Consider the following 18,879-nt stretch of genomic DNA (forward strand, 5'->3'; position numbering starts at 1 on the left):
GGGTTGAGGGTCGCGCGCGCTGATTGGCTGAGGCGGTACTAGGAATGTGACGTTTCGTCCGTTTGAATGTTTGCTTGTGTTTTGAATCAGACCATCTGTTTGAACGTTTTGGGCGATTCAGATTGAACAAGACAGAGCTTTTTAACGACAGACTAGCGCGGTAAGTGGGAGTAAGAATGTAAAGTCTGTACGCCTTTTGTTTAGAATACACATGTACTGTTCATGTGTGTAGCTAGATTTATATATATATATATATCTCTGTGTATATATATATACATATACATATACATACATACACTGTTATCTCTGAGTATCAGGATAACTTAATTATCTGACATGCTCTATCATACGTATATAAACTGGCAGTTCCAGGTACCAGTATTATTTACTGTATTATATTTTGCAGTGTGGAATATGTAAACCTGACGTAACAAACCATGAATAACATACTAATTTCCATTTACCGAAACAAAAAGCATGGAGTGCCCTGCTCAGACGAGTTTACAATCCATATTCCCTCATGAACCGAATCCTCTGAAGAGTTCCTATTATGTATTTTTACTTTAATTGTTTAGATTATTTTTTTCCCTTTTTCCCCCGAATCACTTTCTAGGTGATAAGCTAATTTAAATAAGCCGTCAAACGTTTTGTTTCTATAAGATAAAACACTTCTGTTACATGCTACTTGTTATGTCCTGTTTGCCCACTGTACACCGGTGCAGAAAATGATGGCGCTATAGAAATCAAATCATTTTAATCACGCCAAGAGCAGTTCTGATGATGGAGTATACAGGGTTTCACCCGGCACAGAAAACAAGCTGTCAATTAGAGAAACCCAGGAACCACCTGTGGGATACATTTAGCAGTAGTTCCTGGAATTATCTTCTCTTTATCGCCAGCTTTCTAAAAAGGAGTAACGGAATTGTGTTTTATTGAACTTAATCGTGTACTTCATTGATTGAATTGCAATTACGTGTTTATTCCAGAAAATGACTTGCCACCAGAAGAATGTGTTGAAGTTAATCCAATACTTCAGGCAGCATTGTTCCCGCGTGACAGACTGTGAGAGGACAACAGTATGCAGCGCGGATAATATGCTTATGATACTGCAGTTGGCTATGGCAGAGGTTAATAAACAGGTTAGTTTTCGAGTTTCATAAATGGCATACTTTTAACCCTTTGAGTGGCAGGGGTTGGGGTACGTTTTCCCCAATCAAGGGAAGAGACAACTTTTGGCATTGTGCTATAGCTACATGTAGGTGATGGTCCTGTACACAGTATTACACCCCCACCCGGCCTAAGTATATATTTCCCTGGTAATATATACTTAGGTGGGGTGGGGGGTGTTAGCTGTCACTGCCATTGATCACTGCATGGTAGCAGTGACCAGGCTTATTCAGCAGAATACCAGCCAGCTGGTTTCACAGTAGACGGCAAGTTAATTACTAGCAAGATAGAATAAATGCAAAAGCCAGCTCACCTCCCTATATATTCATCTGCACGGATCCGCACGGACTTGATGCGTGGAATGAACACAAAAAAAACAAAGGGATCGATCCAGCACTTGAAAAAAAAAACTTCCAGCTTTATTTATTTTACTAAATGGTTAAAAAGCATAATTCACACCTAAGTGCTTGAAACGCGTCAGATTTGGGGTTTCCTGTGCACTAGATGCACTTAGGTGTGAATTATGCTTTTTAACCATTTAGTAAAATAAATAAAGCTGGAAGTTTTTTTTTTTCAAGTGCTGGATCGATCCCTTTGTTTTTTTTTGGCAAGTTAATTACACCTGATCAGTCCACCAACACATCCATATTGCAAAAAAACATATTTTCAAACATTTTTGCAAAACCGCAAATTCGCATACGAGTTTAAGCTTGACATTAAAGGATAATTAGAATCATAATTAGAATCATAGCTTGCTTGTCTGATCAAAAATGTATTAGAAAAGAAAAAAAAAATTTACTATACCTGGTAAAACACATTTTCAGGGCCATGCGTTCTGGCAGACTCCTACATATTGTACACTTATTTAATGATATCTTAGCATCTCAATTGACTATTTCCTTACTGGTGTATTACAGCTGATATTCATGTTTGAATAAATTCAGAATATGTCCTGACAACTTATGGTCTTCATAAGATTAGTAGAACCTCGCTGTTGGCACAGTTAGTGAGTCGCTATAGTAGAATACTTGATATGAGGTACAACATACAAAGGTCCTTATGGCTAGCGTTTTTCGGAAGGTATGTTCATAGTGGTTTTTTTCACTGTGGGCCGGGGTTAATTTCATATTACGTTGTGGGTCTGAGTCCCAGGGCTTTTGGCCAGAAGATGCATACTTTTTGGTGGGAGTGATGGGACCCCCTGAGGTCACCAAGAAAGATCCAAGCCTTCTGGCTGGGGAGGGATGAAAATATTTTGTACTGCCAGTGAGAAGAGCTGAAGATCATGTGGTAAGCATTTTGGGTAGGGAAGAAGACTGACACTTGTCCTTGCACTCCAGTCTCAAGCTACTCTGACGTTAGCTATTTTCTTCCCTGGAAATCTAAGCCCAAAGTGCAGTTTTTCAAAGGTGGGGGCCTGTATAAAGATGCAAGTGAAGAGGGTAAAGAATCCTAAAGTAAAATATCTTTTGTATCTTAGTTTTCGAATGTTTATAATGCCGTTATTGTATTTTATTTTGCTTCCTCAAGATCCATCCTAAAACAGATTAAAACATTTGGAAAAATAAATTTTGAAGGAAACATTTAATGTTTAATTATATCAGGTTGCCTACATAAAGATGTTACTTTAGTTAGGAAATCTTGTGAAATGTAATATCCCTGATGTCCGTAATGGAATAAAAGCATTGAACCTTATGAACTTCCTTCCATTTTGAGCCAGCTGGCATATTTTCATAAGCCAAACATATTTTTTTTTTTTTCCTTCTCACTACGTAGTTGCACAATTGGTGGTTGCTGTCATGGTGGGCACCTGATCAGGAAAACTGATCTCTGGACAACGTTTCTTATTTGACTTTAGAATGCTTTGTAACACCAAAATAAACACTCCTAATACAGTTATAACCATTTCTTGCAAGATCAGAGCTTTGAATAGATTATCTGCGGCTGCCAACATTCCACTGTTCCAGGGACACTTATCCAAACAAATGGAGAGAAAGGGATGTATTATGTCCCAGTCATGCCTTAGATTCTCCGTTGTTTTGTTATAAGATGTTTCTGTTGTTCCGGTAGCTGCCTGCGGAACTGCATGTGCATCTGGCTATTCTTTTAAGCTTAGAGCTCCTATTAACCATATTTCCAGAAGAAATAATACAAATAATCAATGATTTATAAGAAACCAAGAAATAATACATTTTATGCAAATCATTATATAACACCTTTTCCCTTCAAGAAAGGGTCTAATTGAATTGAGTCCTCTTGCTTCTTATACATGCTTGTTAGCATTCAGTAGAATAGTTTGGAGTCAATGCAAAATGAACTGCGTTTTTACCAAAAAAAAAAACAAAAAACCAGGGCTGGGCTGTGTCTACTAAGCAGTACATTATCAAGCAATTCAATCTATTGCTTTAATCTGGAAAAGGTGTAGGTTTTTTTTCTGTTCCCGATTCTTAAACTTGTCTTCCCGTTAAAAGGAGATCTGATCAGCAGATGCTATATTTTAAACACCGAAACTTACATTTTACCTCATGTAGTAGAAAAAATGTCACAGAACTGGGAGGCATAAAATGATTTGGCAGTACGTGATGTCAGGATTTTATATATCCATAGCAGCCTTAACCTTGAGTATGCATAATGCAGTATTTACATTTCACTTGACATTTTTATTTTATCCTTAATCCTCTTACAAAAAATAACTAGTGTGTGTGTGTGTGTGTGTGTATATATATATATATATATATATATATATATATATATATAAATATATTTTTTTTTATTTTCTTGTTTAGAATGGCCATGAGTTTTCAGCCCCTCTTAGCAATGTGTTGTTGGCCTGGAAACACCTACTTAAAGATAAGCTTGGACTAGTTTGTGAAGGAGCACATGTTCCAGAGAACTATGCTGATGTTAGAAAAACATATGACGACTTCCTTAAAAGCAGCAATACATTGGACTTAATTGATCTGCATCTGATGTGCAACGCGCTTGAAGATTACAGAGATTCGCACAGCCTATCGTCTGTAAGTATTGGATCCGTTTAGCTCTGGCGTCTTCACTGTAATCATGAATTAGGAAACTTTTTTGCACCCAATTTTTGTCGATTTTTAACACTTTTATTGCCAAGTATTTGCTAGGTTAGTCACACATAACCATATAAATGATTAGGCAAAAGTAAAAAGATCAGTTACTGCAAAACAGCCTTCTGCGTTTCATAGGGCCAGTTACTGGAATTTATTGAAGGGAGACAATCCGAGGAAGAAACAGAGTTCACTATGGCACCGGTGTCAACCCCCAGTAGGAATAATCTGGATATTATCAAGGTAATTCCTGATGGTAATTTCATAATCGTTGGCAAATTTTATTTGGGCATTTTTTGTAATGGTATGGCATTACGTGTTGTCGCAAAACGCCCCTGTTTATGGGTACAGATATGCAAAGGGATTACAAAGACCTGGCTTCCTGCAGCAGAATTACCGTATTTGCTTAATTATAAGACAAGCTTTTTTTCAGAGCAAATTCTCTGAAAAATTACCCCTAGTCTTATATTCAATGCCGTCTTATAATCACACCTCAAATAGAGGTCTGACTACAAGACTAAGATCCGCAGGGATCCTGGATCCTCCTCTCTGGTAACCTCCGCTGCCAGCCGCACTTCCTCTGGGGGCTTCTATGACGGAGCCGTGATGTGACCTTCCTGTGCTCCATCATAGAAGCCCCAGGGGGTCGTCTTATAATTGAGGAAATACGGTACTTTTAATTTTTACTCTTAATGAACTGAGCTGACCCAGGAGTTCAGTTGTAGGTATATCCAACACATACATGCAAAAGGGAGAGATTTTGAGAGAATTAGGTATGTTGTAGGATGTTATACCACACAAAACAAGTATGAGATGTACTCACAGAAGACGGACAACTACTTAATAGCTTTCGTACAGTACATGCCAGTTTCGGAGCATCTCATGTTGGAGGTTTTTCCTCTGTAATGGTACGAGAGAGCTAAAACTTACCAGTCTCTCACTGCCACAAGAGCACTCCAGTACTAAAATGTGAGGGATAACTTCCCCTGCAAGGAACCGGCAACCCCAGAAGTATGTTTCAGCCTCCATGGGCCTAATCAGTGGGGTCTTATTATTCTTCTGGGCTTGCTTTTTCATTTGGGATGGGCCAAAAGATCTCCGAAGGGCGAAATGCCATACACAACAAGTTCTAGTATGTCATACATCTGCCCGTTATTGGACTGTAGTGAGAAGTAATTGGACAATATTTTTACTAGTGCCTGAATGTCCCTGCCAGGAGAGGTTTCCAAAAAGAAGAAAAAAAAGTTTAGCATTTTCCATTTTGTTTTTTTCATGCAGGTCAGAGAACTCCTAAAGAGAATCTTTTGTGGATATTTAAATCTGTTAGTAAATTCAAAGAATGATTTTGCCTTGGCCCAAGTACTTAATTGTCCTGATAGAGGGTTAGGCAGAGAAGCCTTCACAGACCTCAAGCACAGGTCAAGACAGAAGCGGATGTCTCTATTCTTGGTATGTTACTAAGCATTTCTTGTGTAAATGTAAATCTTTGGGCATATCTCCCCTCTTCCTTCTGTCCTCTGTTCCACCATTGCGTGTGTGTGTAATATATAAATGTGTGTGTATATTTGCGACCGATCATATTCTTTCACTCTCCAGCTCTCTCTTAATGTCTCCTTAACTTTTCCACCAACCACTTCCATGTCCCTGACTCTTTTGCAGCTTCAGGTGTCGACTTCGCACCTAAGGTTTGTACAAAGTCTGCAGATATTTTTTTTAATGGATCAAGCAACTAAACTGTTTTTTTTGTGTTTAAAAAAAAAAAAAAAGACTCTTCGCTCACCTCAGTGGGTCCATCTGTTCGGTGGTCTCCATGGGTCTTTGAGGCTGCCATGTTGTGTTACGTTGATGCAAACAAAAATCTAATTAGAATGTTGTTTCCAGGTGGCAACATCATTCATCAGAGCAGTAGAACTTGGAGGGAAGGGCTATGCGCCACCTGAATCTGATCCATTAAGGAAACACATGAAGGGTCTTTCACATTTTGTCAACTTCATTGACCGACTTAATGAAGTTTTGGGAGAAACGAATGATACAAGGTATTGTTTTCTTATTGCTTGTTGACAGTTTACTAAGATTTGTGTTCTACCAGTCAAAGTATCATTTGTTAAAATCTGTCTCCTATAGGCTAGTTCTTTTGGGTTTTGGCGCTATTTAGGGAAAATCTGTTCTTTCTAGCTTGTAGCACTACTAATTATCGAGTTGTTCAAATGTGCGCGCTGTCCTGTCACATCAAAACGCATTTACAAAGCGTGTATAGAAAACCCGCAGATACTGCAGTTATCATGTAGCAACCACTTGCAAAAGTGCAAGAGGACACTCAGTGGCTCAGAATCTTTAAATCTTGCCAGTACCCCCCCCAAGCCACTTGCTAGACCTCACTTATAAAGTAGACTTTAAATGTATAGCTCTTATATATTGCAAAATATATGTTTGCTGCGCAATGAAAATGATGCAGAACTCAATCAGGGTGTCTACGTACTTCAGCGAGTGTGATTGATTGTAAGGGAGCAGGGCAAAGGGATTTATGAGAATTAGATCTGGACACCAAGAAATGTAAAGCATTATTGCATCCATAAGCTTTCAATGCCATATGTACTCCAAGCGTAAATCTGAAAGGGGACGTATATAATGTCTCTGCTTGAAAGAGGCAGTTACAGTTGTGTTTCTCATACCCTTTGCTCTCTGGCGCACATTGCAGGCATAGTACATCCCCGGAACAGTGTGTTGCCTGCCTCTCTAATATCCTGTCGGCCTGCCGGAATCCATTTGTATGAATGTAGGTTAGGTGAATGTAAAAATCCAGTTACATGGGCTTTGCACACTTCTCAGATAATGACTTGAAATTACAGAAAGAAGTTGTTAAATTAAACAAATCTCTATCTTTAGAACTTATTGCACAGTTTTTGGGCAAATACGGTTCCTCGCGTGTAGGGCTGAAACAACTAATCGATAAAATCGATTAGTCTAATCGATTTTTATCAATTATAAAAAGAGGGTTTTTTTCAGAGCAAATGCTCTGGAAAAACTCCTCTCCTTATATAATCCGACCTCAGAGATCGGATTATAACACTAGAATCCAGATCCCCCGCAACGCTGCAGGAGACCTGGATTCCTCTCACTTCCGTCTCTTCCCCCTCCTATACACCACTCTGCCTCCTCCCCCCCTCCCATACACCACTCTGCCTCCTGTCAGCAACGGAGGTTCACAAGACACCAGGGAGTCGGGAGAGAGGCAGAGAGTGGTGTATGGCAGGGGGGAGGAGTCCGAGGGGTGTATGGGAGCCACCCTCCCATACACCACTCTGGCTCCTCCCCCTCCCATACGCCACTCTGCCTCTCTACCCGGCTCCCTGGTGTCTTGTGAACCTCCGTTGCTGACAGGAGGCAGAGTGGTGTACAATCAAGTTGTTTGCATGTGACAGATTGCACTTGTTTAGCCATTCTGCCCCTGTCTAATGCTTTAAGAGAAATGATTTTGGTGAAACAAAAAGGTAGTTAATAGTCTGAAATACCGGTCTAAGCTAATATGCAACAAACAAATCCTATGCTGCTTTTCAAATTAAATTATAATTGCTGACCTGACCTTTAAGAAAGAGGAGCGGTTTCTTTCCCATAGTTGGAATAGTAATTATGAATCTGTTTTATATTTTAGCATGTATCTGCATGTTATTCATATCTTCGTTTTTGTTTTTTATTCCTTGACTACTTTTTATACTTTTACCAGTAAAGGCTAGTTTCCAGAGAATGCACACACTGAGCTGGTAAATAAATCATGCACAGTTGTTGTTTAACTTTCTTTTCAGGAGAATAATTTTTTGGCATTCCCTTAACTTTATTATTTTTTATTTTATTTTAACTCAATTATATTAAGGACTGTACTTCATTTGCATGATTTAAGATATTCATTTTGCATCTTGTGTCTACAGTTCACCTCCCTCACTGCAACTTACCGTATTTTCCGGACTATAAGGCGCACATAAAATGCTGAGAATTTCTCAGAAATAGAAAGTGCGCCTTATAATCCGGTGCACCTTATATATGAACCCGACAGTAAAGAGAGGGGTTCATACAGGATCCTTTACCTCTATCGTGGGCGGCAGGGGTCGGCGGCGGCATACCACAGCACACACCATGCTCCTCCCCCCCGTGCGCCTATGAATTTATTCTTCACTTGGGTTTTTACAGTATCCATAAATGGATTGAGCATTACGGCCACCGTAGTCAGGAGCCACACTGAGTGATACTTACAGCTCTGTGCGCAGGATCCTTGCAATATATCTGTGCTTTAGCGTTAACTATACCCACTACCCCAAAAAATGCCTCCTGTTAAGAGACATGCTTATGATGCAGGTTTAAAGCTTAAAGCTATAAGTTATGCAGTAGAGCATGGAAATAGGGCAGCTGCAAGAGAATTCAACATTAATGAATCCATGGTGCGTAAGTGGAGAAAACAAGAAGATGCCCTCCGCCAAGCAAAGAAGACCAAACTGAGTTTCCGAGGAAACAAAGCAAGGTGGCCACAGTTGGAGGACAAAATAGAACAGTGGGTTATGGAACAGAGAAACGCAGGTAGAAGCGTCTCCACTGTCTCTATTCGACTCAAAGCCACTGCTTTAGCACGTGACATGGAGATCAAGGACTTTCGAGGAGGTCCTTCATGGTGCTTTCGTTTCATGAAAAGGCGTCATCTCTCCATTCGCACCAGAACTACTGTGTGCCAGCAATTACCAAAGGATTATGAAGAGAAGCTGGCCATTTTCCGCACCTACTGCATAACCAAGATAAATGAAAAGAATATCCAGCCAGAACACATTATTAACATGGATGAGGTTCCCCTCACTTTTGATATCCCCGTAAACCGTACTGTTGAGAAAACAGGGACCAGTACGATATCTATACGTACCACAGGAAATGAGAAGTCATCTTTCACTGTAGTTCTCGCTTGTCAGGCTAATGGCCAGAAACTACCACCCATGGTAATTTTCAAGAGGAAGACTTTCACCAAGGGCATGAACTGACTTCCAGATCGCCTGAAACCAGTCACCTGGGATCTATATACCGGATATTCCGGCGTATAAGACGACTGGGCGTATAAGACGACCCCCAACTTTTACAGTCCAAATATAGAGTTTGGACTATACTCGCCGTATAAGACTACCCCTCTACCCAGCGTACAACAACCAGCCAATCACGGCAAGCAATGTACCTTACCGGTGATTTGCTGGTTGATTTGCTGACATATACACACACACACACACACACACACACACACACACACACACACACACACACACACATATATATAATATATATATATCTATATATATATCTACACATATGCCTGTCCATACATACACATTTATACACTGCCCTCACCACACACATGTATATGTTTATATGTATAAATGTATATGTATATGTATATGTATATATATATATATATATATATATATATATATACACACACACACGTGTGTATGTGTGTGTGTGTGTGTATATATATATATATATATATATATATATATATATATATATATATATATATATATATATATATATATATATATATATACATATATACACACACCAGTGAACCAGTGTGTGTGTGTGTGTGTATGTATATGTATATGTGTATATATATATATATATATATATATATATATATATATGTATACACATATACATATATTTCTCCCCCCTTTGTCCCTTTCTCCCCATCTCTTACCTTATCTTCTGTCTTCTTTCTTCCATCCAGTTGTGGGAGCCCGAGGTCTGGCACTTCAGACCTCGGCTTCCCTGCTCTCTAATCACTACGCGCCGGCTATTGATGCCGGGCGCCGGGGCATGACGTCATCCCTGCGCTCGGCATCAATAGCCGGCGCCTAGTGATTAGAGAGCAGGGAAGCCGAGGTCTGAAGTGCCAGACCTCGGGCTTCCCTGCTCCCTCATCACTACGCGCCGGCAATTGATGCCGGGCGCCGGGACATGACGGCATCCCTGCGCTCGGCATCAATAGCCGGCGCGTAGTGATTAGAGAGATTGGTGGCTTCGTGGGAACCTCCGGCTTGGTAAGTACCCGGCGTATAAGACGACCCCCCACTTTTAAGAAGATTTTTTGGGGTTAAAAAGCCGTCTTATACGCCGGAATATACGGTATATTTTAGAAGCCACATTCAACTCCTTATGTCATCGCAAATGTAAAGGTCTTTAATGTAGCTTCTCTTTAGAGAAATATAGAAATAAAATTGACGCCACATTTATTTATGGAAAGAATGATTAATGCCCATTCATAGGAAATACATTGAATCAAATAAGCAACAATTAAAGTGTAATTGGTAAAAGTATTAAAAACATTTAACGCAACGAGCACCAGTTTGGTTTATGGTTATCCTTAAATGCTTTGGGCATGGATGCCTTTTGGGAGATCAGGTACCTCTCTAGTTCAGGGGTGTCCAAGTTTTTTCTGCAGTGGTCCACTTCATCAGAAATGTATGAGTGCGAGGGCCGCACTCATTTTTCACTGAGAGAAAATATGGCCTTTTAGCTTTATAATGCATATTAATACAGGGTTAATTTGGCGATAATGAAAAAAGCAGTGGACAAACCGTTTTTTTGAGCAACCGTTTATATGTCATTCTATCAATACTGAATTACTTAAACAGTAAAACAAACTCAGTCCACAAGCCATTTAAAACATATTTTGGCCAAATAAAACTGCACAAGGCTGGAGCGCGTTGGGTTGGATTAAGAGCATCATGGGCCTGGTCCTGCTCTTGTTACTTTGCAGTGATAGCGCCCATGGTGCCTCCTCAGCAAACAAAGAGCTTTGCCTATGATGTGAGCGTCGAGTATGGAAGTTTTCATTCCTCAACAGAAGGATTTTTACCTGTTACCCTAAATTCCTCCCCTTTTCCTAATGAATATGTCCTTATTTGCGACACTGTGTGTTCTCCTTATTGCCTACTTTTAATTCACATCTGATAGTAAGCCTTTTGTCGGTAATTCAAATTTTCTGCAATCTTCACTTTTACGTAATGTTTCATTTCAACTTGTCTTTTAGTCCCGGAACAGTTGTAGTATGTGTCTTTTGTGGTTTTATTTAAATCAGCTATATTTTTGTACTACCTGCCAACAGTGCTCCCAGTCTGATACTGATTGCAAGTACTTTAACCCCTTCAGGACCAGAGTGTATTTAATTTTATGAGGAAAACATTTCATACTAAAGAATTGTAAAATTTTTAAATGATCTACAGCTAGTGCTGAGGGAAAGAATATATTAAACTGGTGGTCATGCACAGTGGTGACCCAGAGGATCGCGCTGACGTGATTCTCACCAATGAGGTACTAAGTACATCACTGATCCTTTAGGACCATTTTTTTTAATTATTATTTTCTTTTATGTCAGTTACCAGGTTGTGTAGAGTTAAAAAATGTTTTTGGTTTAATTGCCCGCACAGCTTGTAGTTTAGGTATCTCTGGATGTGCTTGTCCACTGGGTATCAACGACCGACTGTTTTCTTCTTTTTAATATTATTTTCAAACGGCTTTTATATACTACAGCAGCATTCCAACAAATATATACTAAACGTAATAAGACATTTACTTCGTAAAATTGAGGATTGTCTAGGATCCACATATTGATACCAAAGTGGTATACTGATGCTATCCTAACTATTCCTCTTGATGCCAAGTTTCCAATATTTTAATATAGAAAAGAAATACACTGGAACATCAAAACAAAACGCACACAGTGGCTCTAAACGTTCAACTCTTCGTAAGGAGGTACTCCTGCAAAATCAAGCAATGTACATTTTGCACCGGTTTTCCTTTTGTTATAGTTCTTCATAAGGGTCTTCCGGATATGTTTGTTTTTCATTTTCTTTAGGTTTTAGTCCAATCCAGCTGTTCAGGGAATCATTATTCTTGGCTCTGTGTTTATTTACTGTTTTGACTTTTTGCTTCTGCGCCGGAGTTTGTAATAACTTGTACCTTCTTTTCAGTTTGTCCGCTGGCCATAGACTGTTGCATTAAGTGCTTAGCATTTTTCAAGTTTGAGTTATTTGGGTAATTTTTAAAACTTTTTTTTTTTTTTTCTTTCTTTCACATTTAGCTTTATTTTGACAAATGAACACTATGGAATATTTGAGTGTGTATGCATTGAGTCACGAGTGCTATCATTATCCTTTCCAGTAGAATTTTTGTGACGAAAATCTACTTATTGAAATGTTAAACTTAAACACTTGGGTGGAATAGAATGAAATACAAATATTGTTTATCACCCCATATTTTATCCTCTTACGATCATCAATAGAGGCACATCTATTTTTTTTCTCATCTATTTTAACTAGCTGTACTTGTCTTTAATTGCACTCAGTTCATTCTATTGTAAATTAATTAGATGGCTTCTATTGAAATGTTAGGGACATAGAACATTGTGATTGGTCATTGAGGTAAATAGATTTTGAAGCATCATTCAAAGTTTTCTCTTAAATTCAATCTGGCTTATAGCTTTAATTTGGACAACGGATGCCTGTTTTTCAGAACTGCTGGAGAGCGGATACTATCAACTATAAAGATGCATTTGATAAAAGGGAGAGGCAGCGGGGATCCACTTAGTGAAGCAGCAACTGATGTTGCACAAGATTTGGATCTAAGGATTAAAAACCTTATTAATCTTTCTATTGAGAATAGTAATGGAACCACCACAGGCATCAGTCCAGCACGGGTAAGAAAGTTTTGTCTGGTACTTCTGTGTGTGTGTAATTAACACATATTTTATATGTTTGAAGTAGATATGCCATAAGCACAGTCTAAATAGTGGACGTTGAGTAGTCAGGTTTTTGTAAATGTAAATTAAATGTATTTTTGGAAAAGGAAAAGCTGAATTGGGGGTGGTTAACAGATGCATAACAAATATATTAACACACACACACACGCACGTTGAGAATCTTGCTTGTGAGCTTGCCATCTAGCTCTGTTTGTGTTTTAAAAAAAAAACAAAGTCCCTGGCAAGAATGGTGGGCTTTTGTGTGCCCTGCTCACGAGTTTACAACCCAAAGGGATTAGTAAAGGCAATTTAAACAAAAGGAGGGGTCAAAGGAGGAAATAGTAGCTCTCTTGTAGCAGCAATTAGGGGTAAGTGGATGTGAGGGATGAGAGTTGGGTTTCAGTGCATGGATTAAGATGATGGCTGCCAGAAGGCATGTGATGTTTCAGGAAATCTACAAGAGGGAGAAATATATTTTTCTTCTCATAATACCTTTGCATTTAAAGGCTATATATATAATATGTGTGCGTGTTAAATAAGTTCAAAAATATACGTTCATTTTGCAATGACCATCCTGCCAAAGACATCAGAATTTACCCTAAATTCAGCAATGAGACTTGGTAGTTATGTAACACCACGCTATGTGTTTTATTTGGGTTGTTGTAAGGTTGGTGTGTGTGTGTTTTTATAACATGTTTTCAAGGATCTGACTAACCATGTCTTCCAACTTAGGTAGTGAAATCTGGGCTCTTTCCTTCACATATTTTGCCTTGATTCAATTAAGGCACGATCTTTGTGCTAACTATTCCCTGCCCCTGTATCTGTAAAAATCCTGTAGTCAAAAATGGTTGGCGAATGATCTGCTTTTACTTTCAGTTTACATTCTTGTTCAACCATTTTTTTTTTTAACTGAATGTGTGTGTATAGATTTTCCCATGAGCTGTAGTGTAATGAAGAATTGAATGTTCATTTTCAGCCCAAAATCCGCGCCATAAATCGGGGGACTGCTTTATCTGGTAGAGAAACCATGAAAACTCTTTTAATTCTTTTGGACGAGGAAGCTGCTAACCCTCCCAACAAGAACAAGGCTGGACTTTTATGCACTGATGAAGATAATACAACTCTCTTTGGAGCACTTTCTTTAGTAACACTCTTTCGGTAAAATCACTTTTCGTAATAAATGCCTATGTGTGTGTTTGTTTTTCTACATAAGTACCATCTAGAATACAGGTAGAATGTGTAGGCATAACTTTACACTCGATTTTGTAGGACAAAATTAAGTACTTTTGTATAATGTGCACACACTACATTGGGTCACTTAAAGGGTAATTGATTTGGTAACAATGTATTACAGTAAAAGCTAAACTTAAATATAAATATTGCAAAATAAAAAATGCCTTCCCTCCTCGTGTATAATAATATTAGAGGCCTTGAAACCGGGATAAATTGTGCGTGTAATACCCGAGATTTTATGATCTGTTGTATAGCACCCAATAATGCTCCAGTGACCGATTCCGCTCATTTAGCACACATCTGTGATTTATCGGCTGCAGGTCTTAAAGTGCCAACTTTCTGGTGTTCCATGACTGGCCGGTACTGATTGCTGCCATTCATACCATTGTTTAACCCCTTCACGACAAAGCTTGTACATGTACGGGCTCACACTGTATTGTCTTGTTGTCCTTACGGGGTTAATTTGATGTTTATTGCCTATAAGGCATAGTCACCATAGCGTGTCATACGTTTTTAGTTAGTCTGTATTGACTACTGTAAGAACCGCTTTGCGTTCTTCATAGTCTTATATATATTTATATTTATTTTAAATAGAATTATTTTCTGAGTGAAAAACTGTTTTATGTAAGCATTTCTCTTTTTGATCCTGTATAGGTCTCCAGAGCAGTGCAGTGGGTTATCTCCAAAACCACTCAGTAAACGTATACAAAGTTGCACGAACATGGAAAAGCAAAAGGTAAAGTCAATGTCATAACCTTTAACTGCTCGCATTTAGGATCATGTTAGTAACTTATAAAAATATTACATAATGTCGGTAATACAGTTAATGATTTTATCTACAAGGCAGTGTATTGTTAATCCCTTTAAAGTACATAATTGTAATGTATTATTGTAATTTTTTTTGTATATATACGTCCTTTATTGGCATCACCGTTTTCTACTAGTGAAATTATAAGATGCAATTTCCAATGATATTTGCTGCTTTCTGACATTCCTTATTTGCAGCTTAAACAGAACCTTATCAGATCACAGTTTGCCTGTACCTATAAGGATGGGAACATGACCCAAATAAAGCAATATGATTTTCCCAGTATGAGCCAAGTTCCTACATGTGTTCACCCAGCGCCAAAGATTATTCCAGTGCTCTGCTTTGATGAAGATCCAACTGGTAAATACTTATTTGAAGAATATTACATTTTATTTTTTATTTTTTTTTACTATATCTGATTGAAATTAGAGGCACTATATAAGCATGTCTTTTGTATCAACAATGGATTCATAATATTTTCCAGTATGTTGTTTTATGTGCTTAAAATACTTTTGCTAAACTATAGTTGTCTTTAATATTTCAATTAACTATTTGAATTAAATTGTAAGTTTAAATATTGCCATACATATTTATAGAAAGAGTGATAAATAATGCTACTAGTGAAGTCAACTCTGTAGTTGATATTAAATTTTGTTTGCTTATACTTCACTACTGTTTTAGATGTGTGTGTAAAGAAACAAGCACTTAATTCCACTTCTGGGAATTTTGAGCTCAAAGACACAGGCGCAAAAAGAAAGGACAAATCAACCAAGAGCACAAAGCGGAAGGAAATGGATACAAATCCTGAAAATATCTGTGATCAAGGCAGTGAACCACCTCAAAAGAAAGCAGTTTCTGGACCAAAGGCAACCAAAACAAGGGAAGCCTCTAAGTCGACATCAAGAAATGGCAGTAAAACTGCATCTAAAAACAGACTTATTGCTGGACAAGCCAAGTTAACAACCTTTTTCCGGCTTTAATGTTTTCTGTTTATAATGGTATATGTATATACTTAAAGTGTCTATCTTTTAGGGGCCAATAGTTTTACAGTGACAAGCTCATTTTATTTATTTTATTTATTTTTTCCATTATGATTCCATTTCAAGTTATTGTCAATGACCTCAATACAAGTTCGTCTTGCACAGATGTTTTTATTTACATTAATAAAATTACAAAGTGAAGATTGGCTTTATTTTTGTTTTAATTTCATTTAAAGTTATACATGGTAATTTAATGAAATGTGATAAACACTTTGTCCAGGAAAAACTTGTTTGGACATCATATCTGCCAGCATGGTCGATAAACTCTGCCAAGCATGCATCGTAGCACTAAAAGAAGAAGGAAAAAAAATAGATTAATTTTTACTCTTGCTTCCTCCTAATCTTGGCACTGATTAACAATACACAAGCAAAATAGGGACAGTATTCTAGACCATGTGATCCTTTGGGAAAGAAACTTTTAAGGTTTTGTGTTGCAGGTTATATAGTTTTGTGCGATGTTGCTTACATGTTTTTGCATTCCATAATCCATTGCACAAGTCAGGGACAACCAACAGGTTATTTTTCAGCTATTGTCAAATGAGAATTCCCATGATGCTCAGCAAGGCTATGACTGGCTGATTACCTTGGAAGCCAGGTGGTGGTTATGCATTAGTCAGCAGTTAACATATGTTTATGCAGTATTATTATTAATATCCTATGTAATATTAAGCATCAACAAATTATGCTGCACTGTACAATTTAAATAGGGGGATTAAAAAACGTATAAGGAGTATGCATTTACACATACAGACACAACAGGATTTGAAAACCCTACCTGTGAGCTTTGCAGTACAGCTTTGGTATATTTACACAAAGTGCCTAGGGAAAATTGTGTGCTTTTTAAGAGGCCTGCTTACCATCTAAAGGAATTATATGGGTAACTGAAACAAAAGGATGAATCAAGCGGGAATAGTAGCTATCTTCTAGCAGTAATAAGGGGTACGTTGTTTCAAAATGCAAGAGATAATGTAGAAGTAAAGTGGGTAGGAGGGAGAGTGTTTTCAAGATGCAATTATGGCTGTAGGAGGCTAAAGGAGGTGGGGATTGGATCAGGAGAAAAGGAATGTGCATTTGAAAAAGTAAACATTTTGTTTTGTAATACTTACATTTCTAGCCTTCTACACTTCTTTACTTACATTTAGTTTGTGGATTTATAAAAACATTGATACTTACTATCAAAATCTCTCCGTCCTATAGGAAATTTTGCAGTGTTTTCTTCTTCCCCAATATCTCTTCTTTCCTGTATTAACTCGATGTTCTGATCGTCACTTTCTGGACGAAGTGCTGAGTTTTTAAGTGCCAAGTATGGCATATGTTTCATTCCAACATTCAGTGGAAGTCCATCATGGCTAAAGAAACTGTTTTCAGTCCCTATACTCTGGGAGGGGGGAAGCATGATTATTAGTATTATAGATATAAAAAAATCACTTTCCCCATACAACACAAATAGCATTTGTTTAACAACTGTAATTAATCATAGCTTACCGGTGCTTCATTAAGATCCTAGGAATATTGATTTTCAAACATATCTGGTCATTTTTATGGACATGTATATTGATAAGATATTACCTTTAGGCTTCTTTCTTCCTCTTCGTTTAGGATGTTGTTGCCGTCAATCTTGTAATTGTCCTTCGGCATACCCATTGATTTTTCAGATGTGTCTCCGTTATGGAATGCCTTCCTCAAGGTGATCGTATCAAGCAGCATTTCATCGTTCTCTGCCTTTCGGATAGACTTTGAAACTGAAAATAGGAAGCCTTGGGAGAGGATAGATAAAGATATTATGATTGGGTATCCTAAACTAATCATTCTTACCATTCTTTCCACTGATCTTGATAAATAGATTTTTTTGCAGGTGATATCTGGTGTACACGAACCTTTATATACAGTTTATGGGATTTATGATACAAAAGGTTTTAAACACAATTACCTCTGAATTATTCATGAGAAGTAGCCTTTTGAACCACTTTTTGTGTTTTAGTTTAGATTCCAAGATGAGTAAACACTCTAAAAGCAAGAGATTACAGTAAATCCAACAAGGATCATTGTCAATTAAAGGTTACAAAAGATTTTCTCTGCACACCTACAGTGCTCTCCGGTGAATATAAAAATGAATTTTCGTTTGAACAATGGAAGAAACCGTGGCATCTTTGTATGCCCTGTTTTAAATGCACTTAATGTTTTGTGATTCCCATAAATATAGCATATTTTATGAAAACATTTTTTTCTACTTTTTGTTCCAGCTGTAATTAATATTAAAGGTATGTAGTGTATACTGAATTTTAATTTTGTATGTTCCTAGATCCAAGAAACCCTGCACAATTCAGTTTCTTTAATTCAACAAATTGAACTGATTTTCTTCTGAGGTAGATATCTAAAGGTTTCCTTAATTTCCTTATTTATGTAGCTCAAACACTCTTTGGTTCCTTCTGAGATATTTCAGGAAGAATAAATCATTCAAGATAAGCCTTCCTCTTCATTTTTACATGCAGGTATGGACCAGGTCTTGCTTGATATCTTGGGCTTAAGGAAACATCATTTTAACCCCTCCTGCTACATACGTAGATCCCAGGTTGAATACATAAATCAACCTGGATCCAACTTTTCACTTTTAGTAGAGCTAATTAAATCCTTTTGTATTTGAGTGATGCAGTATCCTAGGGCAGAGTTATATTTAATTTACTAACATATTGTGCAAAAAAAAACATCATGCATGTATTTCAGGCAAAAATAAATTTTCTTTAGCAGCCCTAGTGTATAAATCCTCGAAATATTCGTTGCTAACAATTA

At 37.7% G+C, this 18,879-nt stretch overlaps 2 protein-coding genes across 3 annotated transcripts; one reads left to right on the forward strand and one right to left on the reverse strand.

The window, feature by feature from the left end:
• The first annotated feature begins 56 nt into the window (after positions 1-56).
• Positions 57-16,230, forward strand: PARPBP (PARP1 binding protein). 2 transcript variants are annotated; one of them, XM_053463226.1, is made up of 11 exons: positions 57-160; positions 987-1,139; positions 3,954-4,184; positions 4,380-4,484; positions 5,520-5,690; positions 6,123-6,277; positions 12,783-12,966; positions 13,985-14,166; positions 14,896-14,977; positions 15,247-15,409; positions 15,731-16,230. In XM_053463226.1, exons 2-11 carry the CDS (start codon positions 990-992, stop codon positions 16,027-16,029), a joined length of 1,722 nt encoding a protein of 573 aa, XP_053319201.1. In that variant the 5' UTR covers positions 57-160; positions 987-989; the 3' UTR covers positions 16,030-16,230. The 2 variants fall into 2 exon arrangements, with proteins under 2 accessions (XP_053319201.1, XP_053319202.1); XM_053463227.1 differs by lacking the exons at positions 15,247-15,409; positions 15,731-16,230 and having other exon boundaries at positions 14,836-14,963.
• Positions 16,111-17,946, reverse strand: PMCH (pro-melanin concentrating hormone). Its single transcript, XM_053463228.1, has 3 exons — positions 17,659-17,946; positions 17,263-17,467; positions 16,111-16,377 (listed from the first exon to the last, which is right to left on the reverse strand). Exons 1-3 carry the CDS (start codon positions 17,905-17,907, stop codon positions 16,328-16,330), a joined length of 504 nt encoding a protein of 167 aa, XP_053319203.1. The 5' UTR covers positions 17,908-17,946; the 3' UTR covers positions 16,111-16,327.
• Between the last annotated feature and the right edge of the window lie 933 nt (positions 17,947-18,879).

The sequence above is a fragment of the Spea bombifrons genome, chromosome 4 (genome assembly GCF_027358695.1).
Source record: "Spea bombifrons isolate aSpeBom1 chromosome 4, aSpeBom1.2.pri, whole genome shotgun sequence".
NCBI classification, from domain to species: domain Eukaryota; kingdom Metazoa; phylum Chordata; class Amphibia; order Anura; family Pelobatidae; genus Spea; species Spea bombifrons.

Bases quoted from the DNA above. Each gene is read 5' to 3' on its own strand.
- PARPBP (XM_053463226.1), top strand. From the start codon at position 990: ATGACTTGCCACCAGAAGAATGTGTTGAAGTTAATCCAATACTTCAGG. The intron at 5,691-6,122 runs GTATGTTACTAA...TGTTGTTTCCAG, and splicing joins AGCGGATGTCTCTATTCTTG to GTGGCAACATCATTCATCAG. The intron at 15,410-15,730 runs GTAAATACTTAT...CTACTGTTTTAG, and splicing joins CTTTGATGAAGATCCAACTG to ATGTGTGTGTAAAGAAACAA.
- PMCH (XM_053463228.1), bottom strand. From the start codon at position 17,907: ATGGTAAGAATGATTAGTTTAGGATACCCAATCATAATATCTTTATCT. The intron at 17,468-17,658 runs GTAATATCTTAT...CCCCCCTCCCAG, and splicing joins AGGAAGAAAGAAGCCTAAAG to AGTATAGGGACTGAAAACAG. The intron at 16,378-17,262 runs GTAAGTATCAAT...TTCTTCTTTTAG, and splicing joins AGGACGGAGAGATTTTGATA to TGCTACGATGCATGCTTGGC.